A 16,540-nucleotide genomic window follows, 5' to 3' on the forward strand; every position below is an offset into this window, starting at 1 on the left:
AAAAAAAAAAAAAAAAAAAAAAAAGGATGTGGGGGGGGGCTCCAAAACTTGTTTGCAATTATAAATTACTCCAATAGTTAAAACAACATTGTGCAGTAAGAACAAAGCTGGAGGCCACTGTGTTCTCTCATGCATGGTGTCCTACCCTCACCCTATAGGATATACTTTTCCGACTTTTACTTGGCCCAAACTCACTCTGTAGGGCCTATTTCTTGCCTACTTTCAATAAAACTTTGCTACCACTGAGGGGGCGTGGTGGTGGTATCAACACATCAGCTGTCATCAAAATACAGCATAAAGTGATAATAAGCAAAACAGCATGGTACTGGTGTAACAGTAGAAATATGTATCAGTGGAACAGAACACAGAGACCAGAACAAGTTCAAACACGTACAGTCAATATTATTTTGGCAAGCATTTAGACAGGTGGTGGTGAACCTATTGCACACATGCCACAGTGGGGTTACAAAACCCTCTCTGTTGGCCCATGAGTCATGTGTATTAGTTTTTGTTTTTTTTTTTTTTTCTAAACTATAACCTCAGTACTCAGGTTTAATTGAAGCATTGGCACTTTGTGGGGAAAAAAAGACAGGGTCTCAGGTGTGTTCAGACTGGCTTTCACTGTGCTCAGGATGGCTTGAACTCATGGTGATCCTGCTTCAGCCCCCCCCGCCAAGTTCTGGGACTATAGGCATGTACCACTATACCTCAGGACATTCATATAGAAATTTATGGATTCATAGTTTGCTCCATCAAAAATGAACCAAACAGGGCTGAGGGTTTAGCTTTGAGTTCGATTGCCTCTTGGCCTTTTGGTTAAGAGCAAGCACAGTCCTGAGTTTGATCCCAGGCACTGAATTAAAAAAAAAAAAAAAAAAATCAAACAACTAAATATTAAACAAAAACATTTATCTGCTAGAAATAAAAATAGGTAAAACTCTTGAAGTCACAGGTATAGTCAAGGATTTTTTTTTTTAACAGAGCCCTCGCTGCAAAAGAAACAGTATCAAAAATCAAATGGAATCATCAAAATCCTCTGCACATTTAAAGAAAGAACAAGAGTAGATAACCTACAGAATGGGGAAATTTTTTTCCTCAGCTATTCCTCAGAGAACTAATATCTAGAATATATAAAGGACTCAACAAAATTAGAACCCCATAAAATAAAAAACCCAATTAAAAATAGGCCTGTGAAATAGACAGTATACATGGCCAATGAACACATAAAGAAACATTCAATGTTGCTGACCATTAGGGTAATGCAAGTTTAAAAACACTGAGGTTCTATTGTACACAAGAAAGAATAGTTGTCATCAAGAATCCAAATAATAAATCCTAATAAGGCTGCTGAGAAGAGATTCTATGCTGTTGCCGTGAATGTATACTAGTACATCATTAATCAAAATCAGTATGGAGATTTCTCCAAAAACTAAAACTAGAAATTTCATTTGACAGTCATTCCCCACAAAGAACCGAAGACATTGTATTTTAGTGATACTTACACACCTGTGCATTGCAGTACAATTTCTAATGCAAACTTGGAAGCTGCCTATATGGCCAGGAACAGGTTGAGTGGCTCACAAATGTGGTATTTACACACAATGAATGGAATACTACTCTGCTTTAAAGATAATTTTGAGTCATCTGAAGAAAAATGAGACCATAATGTTTAGTGAAATAAATCAAATGCATAGGCTTAAATATTGAATGAGAAATCCAAACTACAAATAAAGAGCAAAATAAAAGATAGATAAGAAGAAGTAGACATAGATTTTTCTCAAATGCAAGAGGTTCAAGAGACAAAGGGAGAGGAAAGGGAGGTAAAGGAAGTAAAAAAAAGGAATTAAGATATGTACATATACCAACTCCTCACAAGGTATGTAAACATGTACTGCAAACATGTACTAATACAAAAATACCTAAAAAACTATTATAAGTTTCAATTTACATCTACTCTATGATCCAGCAAACTATTTACTGGAGAACTGAAAATATATACAGCAACTATTTTAAAAAAAGACTTGTTCATAATGCTCATACAGCTTTATTCATAATAGTCCCAAATTTGAGCTGGGCATGGTGGCGCATGACTGTAATCCTAGCACTCGGGAGGCTGAGGCAGGAGGATCACTGTGAGTTCAAGACCAGCCTGGGCTACATAGTGAGTTCCAGGTCAGTCTCAACTACATTGTGAGACCCTGTCTCAAAAAATAAACAAATAACAAAACACAACAATAGTCCCAAATTAAATACAACCCAAGCCCAATAACAGATAAACTGATAAATTGTAGTTTATCCCTGAATGGATACTATTTATCAATTAAAAAGGGCAAAATATTTAACACATACAACACAAATGAGTCTCATAGATATTGACCCAAGAAGAGAACAATTACTACATTTATATGTGGCTATATAATAGAAAAAACTATGGAGACAAAACATACAAAGTAGTTATGTAGAAAATACAAAGTAAGTGGTAGGGGAGAGAATTTTCTGAAAGGGGTGCATGATAATTTTCTCTGGTAGTAGCAATCTTCTGTATCTTGATTGAGGTGACTATATGGTTAAAGATTTGTCAATACGTAGCAAATATACACTTAAAACCTGCTATGTAAATTATATCTTAATAAAGGTGACATATATTTGAAATATCAACATTCTAAACTAACCTCTAATGGGAATGTTGATAAGCATTGTAATCACCACACTTCCTCAAACCATGAGTAATTTCTTAGTCCTAATAAAAGGTACCTAAACTCACACTTGGTGCAGATTATTTTGTGGTACTAATGCCAGTCTTCTCATGTGAAGGCATACATCTCCACACTTACTTACTATAAAATTCACCTATGTTCCTACCTGGCTGCCTGTGTCTTGACTTAAAGCTCCAATAAGGGAACCTGAGGGAGGGGCTGGGTCCTCACTGTATTAGGATCTGGCTTCCAAGTGACATATGGTTTGTAAGCCTCAGGACTTCTATCAGTGGGTAAAACTATGGTATAACAGTACCTCTATGATTGCAGGTTACTGAGAACCATAATCTACATAGACAAAACAGAACCAAGAAACTAGAGTATGGAGTAAAAGTTTCATTATTTTGTGGACTACTCCTGTCTGTTTCCTAAAGAACCTTTTTCACTAAATGGACTAAGAGTAAATAACTTAGTGACTCTATATATAGTCAATCTACAAATATTTATTCACTGTCATTTTTTTGGAGTAGGAATAACTTGAGGGAAAGAAAGAAAACCAAGAAAGAATGGGGACCAGAACATGGGTTGCCTGCACATCCCACTTCTCCAAGATGTTTTATACGGCAAAGCCATGTGGTAAGGTGGTTACAAAGTGGGACAAAACTGTAAGACACAGTGGCAAAATTACAAGGTGGGCATGAGGTGGGGTAAAACCATGACCACCTAATAAGATTACAAGTAGAGTCGCCCAGGTAATATTCATTAAATGGGAGTTAAATGGAGACTCCAGTCACACAGCAAGTGTAGAAGGATTTCAGCAAGGTTGGGGATCAGGGATATTTCCTGGAAAGACCCACACCCAGGTGACTGAAACCTATTTGGAATTATCCATCACTGCTATTCATGCCCAGGGGAAACACAAAGGTATAATAGTTTCTCTTTCACAATTCTGCCCTTTAGTGAATGTTACCGTCCTCCACGTTGGCTCCTTGCTGTGTTGACTCCTTGATGGTGGTCCTGTCTAACTCCCTAAAGTTATTTAATTAACTTACCTATCTGCAATATTCCCCACTCTGAAGTACCCCTAACTGCTGTGAGGGGACAAAGGATGAATACAGCTCTGGCTACTTCCAGCTGAAGGGGGTCATAGTCGTGATCAGCAGTTACTCTACAGAGGGTCTATCTAAAGACCCTTGGTAAGTGCCTGGCACTGTCTCCTTGGTAGCTACATAGCTTTTTAAGTCTGGAGGAGACAAAGCCAAAGACACAGTTAAGCATGTATGGACCAAATTAAAAGGTCAGTAAGACTGCTATGAATATAGCCCACAAAGAGGATAAAGGAGGTCCAGGGACTACAGAACCTAACATAGAAGTCATATTGTTTAGTTTAGCAATTATGAGCTGTTTACAAGGTCAATCTGGTGAACCCTGATAAAAGAAGTCTAGCACATTTGTCACTGATTCCATTTATATGACCGCTTAGAGTTTGGCAGCCTCAAAGATGTAGAATCCTATAGGAATGGTTCCTTGTTTACTGGATCTTACAGAACGTGAGGGGCCAGGGCCAAAATATTAATGGCTGTCCTCCTAGCCCAGCTACCTTTCTAGTTTTGGTCTCCTAACTCCGACCAATAATCTTGGTGGAAGACCTCCAAAATGTTATAGGAAAGTCACAACTTCCATACCTACTAGATAACTGAAATGTGAGTTCGTGTTCTCTAATATTGAAGAATGAATTCTAGGAAGAATGAAGAATAAGAATAGGAAAAATTTACTGAGGGAAAGAAAACTTCGAAGAGATAGGACTAGAAAGTGGGTTGCCACTAATCACTGACTTTGAATGCTGCAGAATGGAAGCTATCTTTGGGCTGATAAAGGAGCCACAGCTTACTACTACTAAGTCATAGGTTTGTTATGAGAGATTGTTTCTTATTTCCAAGAATACCACTTTTTTTCCCACTGATGCTTAAACTTTATTTTATAACCCTGCCAAACAAGCCGGAAGCCAGATATTAAAAGTAGATTTGATGAAGCCAGGTGTGGTGGCACACGCCTATAATCCCAGCACTTGGGACACTGAGGCAGGGAGGATCCCTGTGACTCTGACTAGCCTGGGCTACACAGTGAGTTCCAAGTCAGTCCCAACTACATAGTGAGACCCTGTTTCAAACCAAAACAAAAAAAAAGTAGATTTGATGAAAACCGTCTCCAGAAAGTCCGTGGCAATTGGGATAAGCCTTTTGGCATTAGCTTCTTTTTTGAGGTATTTATCTACATATAACAGGTGATGTTTAAAAGCAGATACTTCCCTGTTTTATAAAGAACGCTTATGCCTTCCTTTTTTTATTTTTTGTACTGAGGACAGAACTGAGGACCTTGCATTTGTGAGGAAGGCAGCAGAACCAGTAAGCTAAATCCTCATTTTGCCATCCTCTTTTAAACAATGAAGAAAACTTACTTCACTGGGAAAAAAATTAACTTTTTCTTCATCTATTACAAGTGGACTTCCACTACAAAACAGATATGCTTTTATGTAAGCCTGGTGGTGAGGCCCACAGTTCCTCTGCTTGACAAAGTTCCAACAATGACGGGCCTCAGGTTGAAAGCATCGCTCCAGCTTTTTTTTTTTTTGCTTGCACTTTTGATTGGCTTAATTGTAATTACAGGAAATTTGGTTTTAATGAAAAAAACCTGTACAAGCTACTTCTGAGAAATACGTCACTTGTGTCAGTCACTGAACCCCTGATCCAGGGACTTTCTTTGAAAGGGTTTCCAGTTTTCAATAATTGAGGATTACACTCCGACAAAAGCCACCCGGCTTTCTTCCAAGCATCCAGTTACTTATAAAAAAATCCCAGAGAGGTACTCAAAGATTTGCGGTAGAGTGATCTCATGGCCACTAGGCAACTCCATTTCCTATACTGGAGCGTACATAGATGAAGTGACAATGGTGTGGAAAGATAAAAAATGAGTAAGATATCAAGATTTGCCCTTTGCTGAAAGAATGAAACGTTCAGGAACACAGTGATGTCTACACATTAAAGAACAAGTAAATACTACTGTCAGGCAGCTGAAAAGTTATTATAGGCTTAGTAAATGCAAAGTACTTGCTTTTTTGACTATATAAAAGTTTAACCAAGAAGCTGAATAACCACAGCAGTTCTTTATTAAAACCTAGTGATCTGCTAAGAGTTGGCCGCAGTCTTTCCATTGTAGCTGAGATAGACATACTAACTTTGAAAAATGGTGGCAAGCTTGGATTGTTCTCGGTTTAGCTTTCATTCACGCCTTTACTAGGTAACTGTTTGACTAACAATAGCTGAGGCAATAGATAAAATGCTCCCAGAAATAATAAAATATGCTTTCTGACCATAAAGCAACCTGGTCTCAGACCAGAACCTAAGGAACATAAATTCTAAGTACTTTATCATAATCATAGATAACTCGTCATTATGAGTATCATTAGCACTGCAGTTTTGATACTATTCTCCACCACTGTGGGTGCTAACAACCATGCTGGATTTTCTCTGGGCTCATACAATTAAAAACTCCATTCCTGGACATGAGGGTGGAAACTAATTGCTCAGAGACCCAAATTCTAAAACAACCACCGCCACCAAAAAGAAAGAAAAACCAACCCTGGAACTCACTGAAAATGTCTCTTCTGTCTCTGCTTGTCCTTAATTCATTTTGTTTTTGAGATAGGGTCTTGCAATGTAGTTCGGGCTGGCATTTAACTCACAGCGATCCTCTGGCCTCAACCTCCTGGGTGCTCTCAGAGGTGGAGGCAGGGGAATTTCAAGCCCCACCCATCCAACTCACTGACTCAGCAAAACCTTTTCTCAAAACAAAAAACTAAGGGCTAAAGATCAAAGGCCCAGAATTCAGTTCTTAGTATTGCAAAGCCAGCCAACCAAAACCCTTCAAATTACAAGACGAAACAAAAATCACATTAAGTTTGGAATAAAAGATACCATAACAAATTGGGCCAATAATTTAATAATTTGCATTTCCAAATACATACTCTGTGGCCCACAATATCCAATACCAGGGAGAGAAACTACATCAAATAGATATATATCATGTTACAGGTTACACAGTGTTAGACAACGGGAACATGAAGTTTATAATTTGGTATTTAATTTGATGTTTGTGTTGACTCCACAGAATATACTTACTATTAACAAGACTGACTATATGTTCTGTAAGAATACAACATATGAGCTGGGCATTGTGGCTCAAGCCTGTAATCCCAGCACTCAGAGGGCAGAGCCAGGAGGATTGCTGAGAGTTCGAGGTCAGTCTGAGTTATACAATGAGTTTAGGGCAACAACAACAAAACAACAACAGAATACAACACAATAAAGAACAAAAATACACCACAGGGGCCAGGGGTTCAGTACTTCTGCTGCATTCCTTGGAAGTGGCAAGTTCCTAAATTTGATATTTGGTACCCAAACAAACAAACAAACAAATGAACAAAAAACACACAAAGCACAGGACAAAGTATCTTCTTAAATTGTATTTAATTCAGCAAAAACAATTTCTGTAAAACAAAAAGTGCAATATTTAAAGAGTAGGACAAGGTGTACCTGCTTGCAGGAATATATATATTTTTTGACACAGCTTCCAAAATATTGCATACATTCAAAAACTACCAATTCTCTTTTGAATGTAGTATTAGTTAGGAGTTTCTCGAAATCTTTAAACAAATGCTTACTCTAAAATGGTACTTCAGAATTACTTTAAACTTGGCAGCTTCTTTTCAAGTTATGTCTGAAATTAAATCTAAACAATAAGAATTGTGAAATGGAAAAAGAATTAGGGCAATTCTTGCTTTCAGGGAAAACTCTAAAAAATTGAGCCAGTAGGCAAGTATTTCAACATGCTGTTTCAGATTATGGATTGTGATGATATCCATTTAACTGGAATTCAGAAAAGTTTCAGAAGCATCAATTAAAAAAATTAAAAAAAAAAACCAACAAAAAAAACACAAATAGCTTTTTGTCTTATGCTCTGTGTATGCTGCCATAGGTAAAATTTGCATGTTTTAATATTTTAAAATTCCCAATACTAGTATTTTAACAGTCTTCACTGCATCAAGATGGAATTATCAAACATTAAACATGAAGAACATGGGATTTAGCTCAGTGGTTCTGCTGCATGCCTCAAAAGCGCAAGAACCAGAGTTCAATCCCTGGTACCCAAACAAAACAAAACAAACCCTCCCCCGCAAAAAAAACATGAGGAACATGTCAAACTTAAAATGTGCAACCACAAACAGCTTGTCATTATTTCTCTCCATTTTATACATATTGTAGGAACAAGGAATAAAAGCTTTGAGCAAGACAGTCAATTTTGTATACTGCTGTTATTCAGGTAGCTCAATCTCTGTGGCAATAGAAACCGGGTGTGAAGCCATGTTAAATGCTCTACTACGCACAGCTTTGAAGTGATTAACCAAATAACAGAATAAAAGGTAAAAAACATATTATATCATCAATTTTGACATCAACCATGTAGTTCAAAGGTCACCTATCACTTTTATATATCCAATACCAAAGAATGAACAGGAAACTACTGATGTGCTTGACATGGATAGATTCTCTAATATTCCTTTTTATTTGTCTGTTTTGAATAAGGGAGTTGATCTACCTGATGGAAAGCAGACAACAAGATGGAATACACAAAATGTTATTATGAAAAGTAACTAATGTTTTTATAGATTTCTGAATTTTCAAAAAGTTTCTTGCTTAAGAACAGTGAAACAATATGTACATCTCTCCCATTTACATATTATTATCAGAAATTTATTACAAAATTCTATACATTTTCTGTTGCAGGTAGATTTACTGAAAGCAAATTTCTGTAATGTAGATAGTGAATACATTCTCCACTCCAAATTGCTTTGTAACAGTTTTTCTAGTCTTAAATATTAACTAGGCACAGAATGCTGAATGAATGCTCTTAAAAAGTTAATTACGTTCAATGATCTTTTACTTCAGATGAAGCTACTTCTTCACTGCCTTCATAATTTTCCTGTACTTGTTGGCCACTTTGTTGAGGATTGTTCAAGTGATGTGCCGCTGGCCCTGTATACGGATGTCCATGTACATGGTTATTCTAAAAAATAGTGACAGAGAACTGCATGTCAAACTTTTCATATATTACACTTAAAACTTTAAATCACAAACTAAAGTTTGCCTAAAAGTACCAATTTGAAGATTGAACCCACACTCTTTGAAATGAGATAGATCCCTAGGCCCCCCCCCCCCGACCTTTTAAAACTCTGAGATGGCTTCACAAACACATGATCTCAGGTTAGGCTTAAATTTGTGAGCCTCCTGACTCAGTCTCCCAGAACACAGGGGTTATAAGTATTTGCTGGGATGGATGGGGATTTAGCTCAGTGGTTCTGCCACCTGCCTCTCAAGCACACAGTCTAGAGTTGGATCCTGAATCAAAAAAAGAAAAAAGTATATGAAGTATATGCCACTGCACTCTGCTAAACAAAAAGCAGCTTGGTGGCAGAATGCTTACCTAACATGTGTAAAGTGCTAGGTTTAATTCTTAGTCCAACACCGCCCAACAAAAAAACATAACTGATTCCTATATCAAAGGTAAAAATGTGTTGTTTTAACTTTATCTTCATAGAAAAGATGTTTACGAATTTTCCATCACCATTTGCTATGCTGAAAGGAATAGTTCTGGACTGCAGATGTTGCTCAGTGGTGCCATGCCTACCTGGCAAGCACAAGGTCCTGAGTCTGATCCTTGGAAAGTGGGGCGGCGGGGAGAACCTTGTTTAGTTGGGCTTCACACTTGTAATCCCAGCACTTGGGAGACAGAAGCAGAAGGATCACTGCAAAAATCAAGGCCAGCCTGGATTGTATAGTGAATTCACTGTGATCCTCCTGCCTCATCCTTCTGAGTATTGGGATTACAGGTATGTGCCACCACAGTTGGCTTTTCATTTATATTTTTTCATTTAGTTTCCTCCCAAGTGTATTGAAAAAAATTACTGATATTTTAAAAACTTCTTTAAGGCCACTGAATCTCTGTGCCAAGTAATCAAGATTTCCATTCACATGAGGTATACAATTTATGAACTATAGCTAAGTAGAGCACACTAGGGTGTCTACTGGATAGAAAACACTATGGGTTGAAGAAGCATGTTGCATTATGATCCCATTTTACTCTTCTGATTACCTTGTCGAAGCTGATCTTAATAGATAAATCAGCACTTTATAGTTATAACTGTCACAAACAGGTAAGGAAAAAATATCTTTACAAAAAGGCACAAAAATTAGTTTGGGCAACAAAACTGAAAACATCTACGTTTACCTGTTGACTCTGAGTTCCAGGTGAATGATACAATGATGCATCTTCTAGTGGAGAGGGCTCTTGCTCATCTGGAACATCTTGGTCATCTGGCTCCTATTTAAAATTTGAACAGATTGAGAATGTGATTATGAAAATAACTTCAAATTTATTCCTGATCTCAAAGTTTTTTTGGTTGCTGTGGAGATACTTTCACTAAATAGCCTTGTAGCACAAAGTAGCCTCAAACTTATGTTTCTGAGTAAGAGGATTCATGGGTACGTATCACAGTAACTTCATTTAAATTAAAAGAAAACTTTTTAAACAAAGCTGACATCCAATCTTTCCATTTTTAAATAGAGTAATTTATAGCAAGAGGAAAACAGGGCTAGGGATGTAGCTCAGCACAATGCCTACCTGGCAGGAGTGAGGCCCTGAGTTCGATCCCCACTATAACAAACAAAAAACCCCAATTAGCCAACCAACCAACCAACCAAAAAAAAAAAACCCCGGGGGGAAAGGAATTGAATTTTTTTTGGCTTACATTTACTTTTTTAAAATACTGGGGATTTGTGGTTACTATGACAGCAGGAAGCACTACACCCTATCTTTTGTTGCCATTTTAATTTTTAGATAAGGCTGGTCTCAAACTTGAGTTGTTCCTGTTCAACCTCTCAGAGTGCTGGGATTATAGGTGTGAGGCACCAAGACCAGCTTAGACAACACAATTTTAAAATACAATTTCATGTACATTTTTTCAAAAAGAAACGACATGGTCAATTTAAGAACAAATCAATCAATGCTAACTACTTAAGCAAGCAAAACTGTAACTTTAAAAAAATACAATCATTAATACATAATACATAAATATATAAAATGCAATCATAATACATAAGCCTGTGGAATAATGTATTTATTTCTACCTATTGCCAATAGTTTTTTCTTACCTCTTCTAGACAGAGCTCACAAGCTTTTGCAAGTGTCATCCCAGCACTATGTGATCTTTTTAAGAAATAACCATTTGATGTTTCATTGCTTTGTACTGGAGGAGACCAGTTGTTGTAAGTATACTGATGACTGCCAGTATATGGGTGACTTTCAAGTTCATCTCCAAGCCATTCCACTGCCCATATCCATTTTCTTTTAAGATCTTCATTACCCTTCAAAAGAAAATAGAACTAGATTTGCAAAAACAACAACAAAAAGAGTAATTTTCAACACCAATTTAAAATGACAATTCCCAAAACTTTGCTGGTATTTTCTTTTAAAATTATGACTCAGCATAATATAAACCTGTAGTATCTCTCACCTGTAAAATTTGGTAAGCAACAGGACAATTGTTAAAAAGAGCAACCACACATTTTATACACTGATACGCTCTTTTTGGATAGTGATTCTTAGAGTGTTGAATTGTATCAAAAAGTCCATCTTGGTCATCTGGAATTCCTTTAAGAGCATTATGAATTCTAAAAAAGAAACAGACACACAGTTTGTAGTATCTAGAAGAAACTAATATATGTATGTTCTACCTCAGTAGTGATACCAAAAAGAAGGTAAGAATTTGCCTACAAATGTTTTAAAATCATGACTAAGATGAACATGGGTTGTATAAAGTTGTAATTTAGCTAGAGCTGAAATGAACCAAATGATCAATGATATATCTACATCTACATATATATATATATATCCACCCGTCCGTCCGTCCGTCCATCCGTCCGTCCATCCATCCATCCATCCATCTACTTTTTGTTTGCTTGTTTTTTTTGAGACAGGGTGTCACTATGCAGTTGAGATTTACCTGGAAGTATGTAGCCCAGGCTGGTCTGAAACTCACAGTGATCATCCTGCCTCAGTCTCCCAAGTGCTGGGATTACAAGCGTGTGCCACCACACCTGGCTTAGAAGCAACTAACATTTGGTACTTGTGTGTCACCCAGGGTATTTCTAGAGCTAATTTCTTTAATCAGGAAGCAGTAGAAAACTCACTTAGAAGCTGAGAAATCAAGAAGAAAGAGGATAAATCTCTCTCAAAATATTAAGAATAGTAAGTGAAGGAGCTGGCTTATTCAAAGGTTTGACCTTTTGTCAAATTAATTCAAAGTGATTTTGCTAGCTGGGACACTGGCACATGCTACAACTTGGGGAGCTGGCAAAAGGACTGAAAAATCTCAGGCGTGTGTAAGAAATTTACTGAAGCCGGGCGTGGGGCACACACCTGTAGTACCAGCACTCAGGAGGCTGAGACAGGAGAATCACTGAATTCAAGACCAGCTACACAGTGATTTCCACAGTCAGTCTCAACTACATAGTGAGATCCTGTCTCAAAAAACCAAAAACCAAGACAAAACAAAACAAAAAAACCAAAACAAAAAACAAAACAAAGCAAAAAACAACAAAGCAAAAACATTAAAAAAAGGAACAGGGTTGTATAGCTCTGTGCAAAGAAAAGCTCTGATTCCATTCTCAGCACCACACACACAGAAACAGACAAAAAAACACAAAACCAAAATGAGAAAGATTTTGCTATAGTAACTTAGGTGCATCACCACTACCACCTTCTATTTGAGAGGCACGTGGCAGAACCACTGAGCTACATCCCTGGCCTGTTAAGTGCATTATTAAAAGTGACCACACTTCTTTTTTTCAAGACTACTTTAGATAGAGATAATGGAATATTTTAGTCACAGTTGGTTTATTTTTTGTTTTTTTTGTTTTTTTTTTTTTAGGATGTAAAATCAGGGATTCAGTAACTGAAAAATTAAAATAATCAGGCAGTGGAAAATTAACTTGAATTCCAACAGTGAGTATATACACAGGGCCAGGGATTTAGCACAGTGGCACTGTGCCTGCCTGGCAAGCACGAAGTCCTGAGTTCAATTCCTGATACCACGGGAAAATAAAATAAATCAAAACAAAATACCCCAAACAAATGAACAAGGAATATATATACATGATAGGTAAAGCACATCTCTTACACCCACACTGGCACTAACACAATCCGGCTGATGATTGATCAATAACTTCATTTTAGCTCTAGCTAGCCCATGTTCATCCCAGTCATGATTTTAAAACATTATTTATAGGCAAAATCATACCTTCTTTTTGGAATCATTACTGAGATAGAACATAAGTAAAAAAACTTCTTTTACATCTATACCTTTAATAAAGGAACATATTCTAAGTCAAATGCTAAGTTTTTTCATAATTATAATAAAAGCCTTGCTTGGAAACTGGAATTTTTCGGAGTTTAATTACTTCTGAGAAAAAATATTCCTCTCGATACACTGTCATATTCTGTTGAACAGTTCCTGGTAAATGCTTTATAAATACTTTACTAATTTTGTACATAAAAGTTCGCTATTCACAGTGTGTTTTATGGAAAGTGCTCCACTGCTGAGTTATTATTATCAGCACTTAATTCAGCTATCATGATTTCCTTGGTTAAAAAAGGACAGGAAGTAATTAAATCAAATATCTGAAGTCACACAGGCAACAAAAACAGTAAAAATGATATTCTAATAAAATGAAAACACAAAAAAACCACCTGAATCTAAGTATTGAAATTATGTCGTAAATGATTACATGGTTTAAGAATGTTTTTAACATTTTTGTTTCACAGCAATCAGTTTTTGAACAAAAGCTTTTAAAAATTGGTACTGGGCACTGTACTATATCCCCATCCTATGAAAATTTTCAGTGAGACAGGGGTCTCATTAAATTGCTGAGGATAGGCCTGAACTTGGGATCCTCTTGCCTCACTGTCCTAAGTATCTGAGAGAGCCAGGTGTAGTGGCTCATGCCTGTAATCCCAGCACTTGGGAGACTGAGGCAGGAGGATCGCGGAAAGTTCAAGACCAGCCTGGGCTACAAAGTGAGTTCCAGGTCAGTCTCAACTATGTAGTGAAACCCCGTCTCAAAAAACAAAAACAAAAACTAAGTACCTGATATTACAGTGCAAGACGCCAGGTGTCATTATAATCCCAGTACCTGGGAGGTTGAGCCAGGAGAACTGCCATGACTTTGAGGCAAACCTGGCCTATACAGCGAGTTCAAGGCCAGCCTAGGCTATTCTAAGTGAGTTAAAGGCCAGCCTGAAATACAAAGCAAGACCTTGTCTCAAAAAAACAAAACAAAACAAAGACTAGTGTTACTTTTAGTGTTTTTATTTTCAGGTTTTTCTATAACTCACGAGTGAAAAGATGTATAGTTTTCTGTTTGAGATTAAATTCAATGCCTAGGTATCGAGTGACATCTTTTTTTTGTACCGGGGAGTAAATTTGGGTCCTTTCACTTGCGAGGCAGGCAGTGGAACCACTGAGTTAAATCTGTGGCCCTTCTATTCTTTTTTGAGACAAGGCTTTGCTAAATTGTATTCATCAGGATAGCTCTAGCTGAAACTTTTGATTCTTTTGCATCAGCTGCTCAGCATAATGGATTAAAAAAAAAATAAAATCCTGGAATAAGCTCTTATTGTGCAGCCCAGGCTAGCCTTGAACTTTCAGAGATCCTCTTGCCTCAGCCTCCTGGGTGCTGCAATTATAGGAATATGCCAGCATGGCTGGCCTCCTTTCTGTTTCTTAAAATAAGTGACTATGAGATCATCTGGAAGGAAAAAAGGTGGGCTTTGAATAGAGCTAGGCAGCAAACTCTACACCATTATCCTGAGCAGGGCTAAATCCTGGCCCCACATGAAGGAATTTTAAAGCATGTTTAAAGGCCTTGTAATAGGATAACTTCAATTATAAAAACTTCCTTACCACTTTGATTTCTCAAAAACTCACAAAACTACTTATATGCTATGGATTTTTAGATAACTTAATGTTACTTAGAATAAAGTATTAAATCCTGTTCCAAAAAGAAAATATATATTGAGGTAGTAGCATTTGCAGTTATTTCTAGAACTTGAAAAATTGTGATTGGATGAGTAGCAACAGAACATCTACCTATGAGTCTGCCAGGAGTCCTCAATCAGTAAAATTTGCAAAAGGAGATCCAAGTATGGCCGGAGCTCAGAGGTGTATGAAGATGCAACCTAAAAACAGGTACAACACAATGAGTTACTTAAAAGAATGTAAATAAAATTATAGACATGTAAATATTTATTTTTCTTTAACCTGCCAGAGAAGTTCACTCAGGACAGTAGATGAGAACTGTGGATTCTCCCAGCAGCAGAATCGAAGTAACTTGATGGTCTCTTTTGAATTACTGCTGTCTTCAATAACTTTCTTCACATAACTAGTGTTCACAAACAAAATATCTGCCACATTTTGCTGGACAGGCATTATAGGCTGTGATAAATTAGGGTCACCAAAAGGATTGGGAAGAGGGGGATTACCTAAAAATAGTTAAAAATTAATAAATTATTAAATTTAAGCACAAAAATTTTACTAATATGATCAGAACTAAGAAAATATATGGTAAAACTAAAGAAAAAATAGTTAAAAATTCTTAAACCAACTATTTTATACATCAAGTATATATTATGGTATGTGAATTTAAAAAGGTCTCTTCTCTTTAAAACATGTAATAAAGCTAATTACAAAATTCCAAAAGCATAGACCTTTCATATTCTTTATTTTTATAAATCTTATTTTCAGCCAATACTATGCACAGTATTATTAAGAAAAAAATATATGATTACAGTATAAAGCATGCTACGTTACCACTAATTGAGGATTGCATTCTTGATGAGACACTACAACAGCGGATCAACTGAGATACTACTGTGTATAATTTGCCTAATTCAGCATACTGGTATTTGATTGGAACACCCGATCCTTCACCTAAAGATACAAGCATAAAGGTAGCAGGTACATTCAATTTCAGAAGTTGTGTCTTTTCTTCCATGCCTATAAAAAAGGGGAGAAAAATAGGTGTAAAATTTAGAATGGGTAACACTGCAGTACTAAAACAAGTAATTACCACAGCTGCTTAAGTAAGGAGTCTCTGTTCAGGCTGAAGAGAATATAGATAAAATAGACAAAAATGAAACTACTGATTATAACTAAAAATAGCTGGGTGTGGTGGCATATACAAATTTGTTATCCCAGCACTCTGGAAGGCTGAGGAAGATCCTATTTTAGCCCAGCCTGAGCAAGTTAAGTCAATTACCAAGACTATCTCAAAACCAATCTGCTCCCAAATGAATCAGAGATACAGCTCAATGTGAAGGTTTTGGATTAAAACCCTAGTACTAAAAATCAAGTGAAAAAAATCAAATGAAAACACCAAACCAAATCACAAAGGTCTGTGAAGTGATTATGAATTTGGCATTAGAATTATACTGGTGTGTAGGGGGAAATGTACATTTTTTAGATTTTAGAGAGTTTAGAATAAATTCTGTTACCAATTCTATAAGGTAATACAGAAGCTAAACTTTATTTTTATAAAAAAATGAGTAGTTTATTTTTTACTTGTTAGGGAAAAATATGCCAGGTTCCAGTTTATTTGCTCATTTCTAATGTCTCACCTTTCTTGGCTTGAAGCTAAGAAACAGTTTTCAGATTTTTTTTTTTTTTTTTTTTT

General features: G+C 36.6%; 2 protein-coding genes across 2 annotated transcripts in view; both read right to left on the reverse strand.

Annotated features, from left to right (window-relative positions):
- The window catches only part of LOC104850040 (ATP-dependent RNA helicase DDX3X), a 34,544-nt gene extending 28,180 nt beyond the window's left edge, over positions 1 to 6,364 (reverse strand). Inside the window, exon 1 of the mRNA XM_010606749.2 lies at positions 6,347 to 6,364. The gene's annotated coding sequence lies outside the window, so the exon portion shown is untranslated. The remainder of the gene's footprint in view (positions 1 to 6,346) is intronic.
- Positions 6,365 to 6,685: 321 nt separating this feature from the next.
- The window catches only part of LOC104850042 (probable ubiquitin carboxyl-terminal hydrolase FAF-Y), a 53,493-nt gene continuing 43,638 nt past the window's right edge, over positions 6,686 to 16,540 (reverse strand). The window contains exons 15-22 of the mRNA XM_033760577.1: positions 15,679 to 15,864; positions 15,130 to 15,350; positions 14,959 to 15,047; positions 11,326 to 11,482; positions 10,964 to 11,176; positions 10,434 to 10,466; positions 10,041 to 10,133; positions 6,686 to 8,819 (exon numbers count right to left, since the gene is read on the reverse strand). Of these exons, the coding sequence (XP_033616468.1) occupies positions 8,682 to 8,819; positions 10,041 to 10,133; positions 10,434 to 10,466; positions 10,964 to 11,176; positions 11,326 to 11,482; positions 14,959 to 15,047; positions 15,130 to 15,350; positions 15,679 to 15,864 (1,130 nt within the window). The 3' untranslated portion in view covers positions 6,686 to 8,681. The remainder of the gene's footprint in view (positions 8,820 to 10,040; positions 10,134 to 10,433; positions 10,467 to 10,963; positions 11,177 to 11,325; positions 11,483 to 14,958; positions 15,048 to 15,129; positions 15,351 to 15,678; positions 15,865 to 16,540) is intronic.

Source organism: Fukomys damarensis, unplaced genomic scaffold (assembly GCF_012274545.1).
Source record: "Fukomys damarensis isolate Sample0158 unplaced genomic scaffold, DMR_v1.0_HiC HiC_scaffold_41, whole genome shotgun sequence".
In the NCBI taxonomy this organism is placed as follows: domain Eukaryota; kingdom Metazoa; phylum Chordata; class Mammalia; order Rodentia; family Bathyergidae; genus Fukomys; species Fukomys damarensis.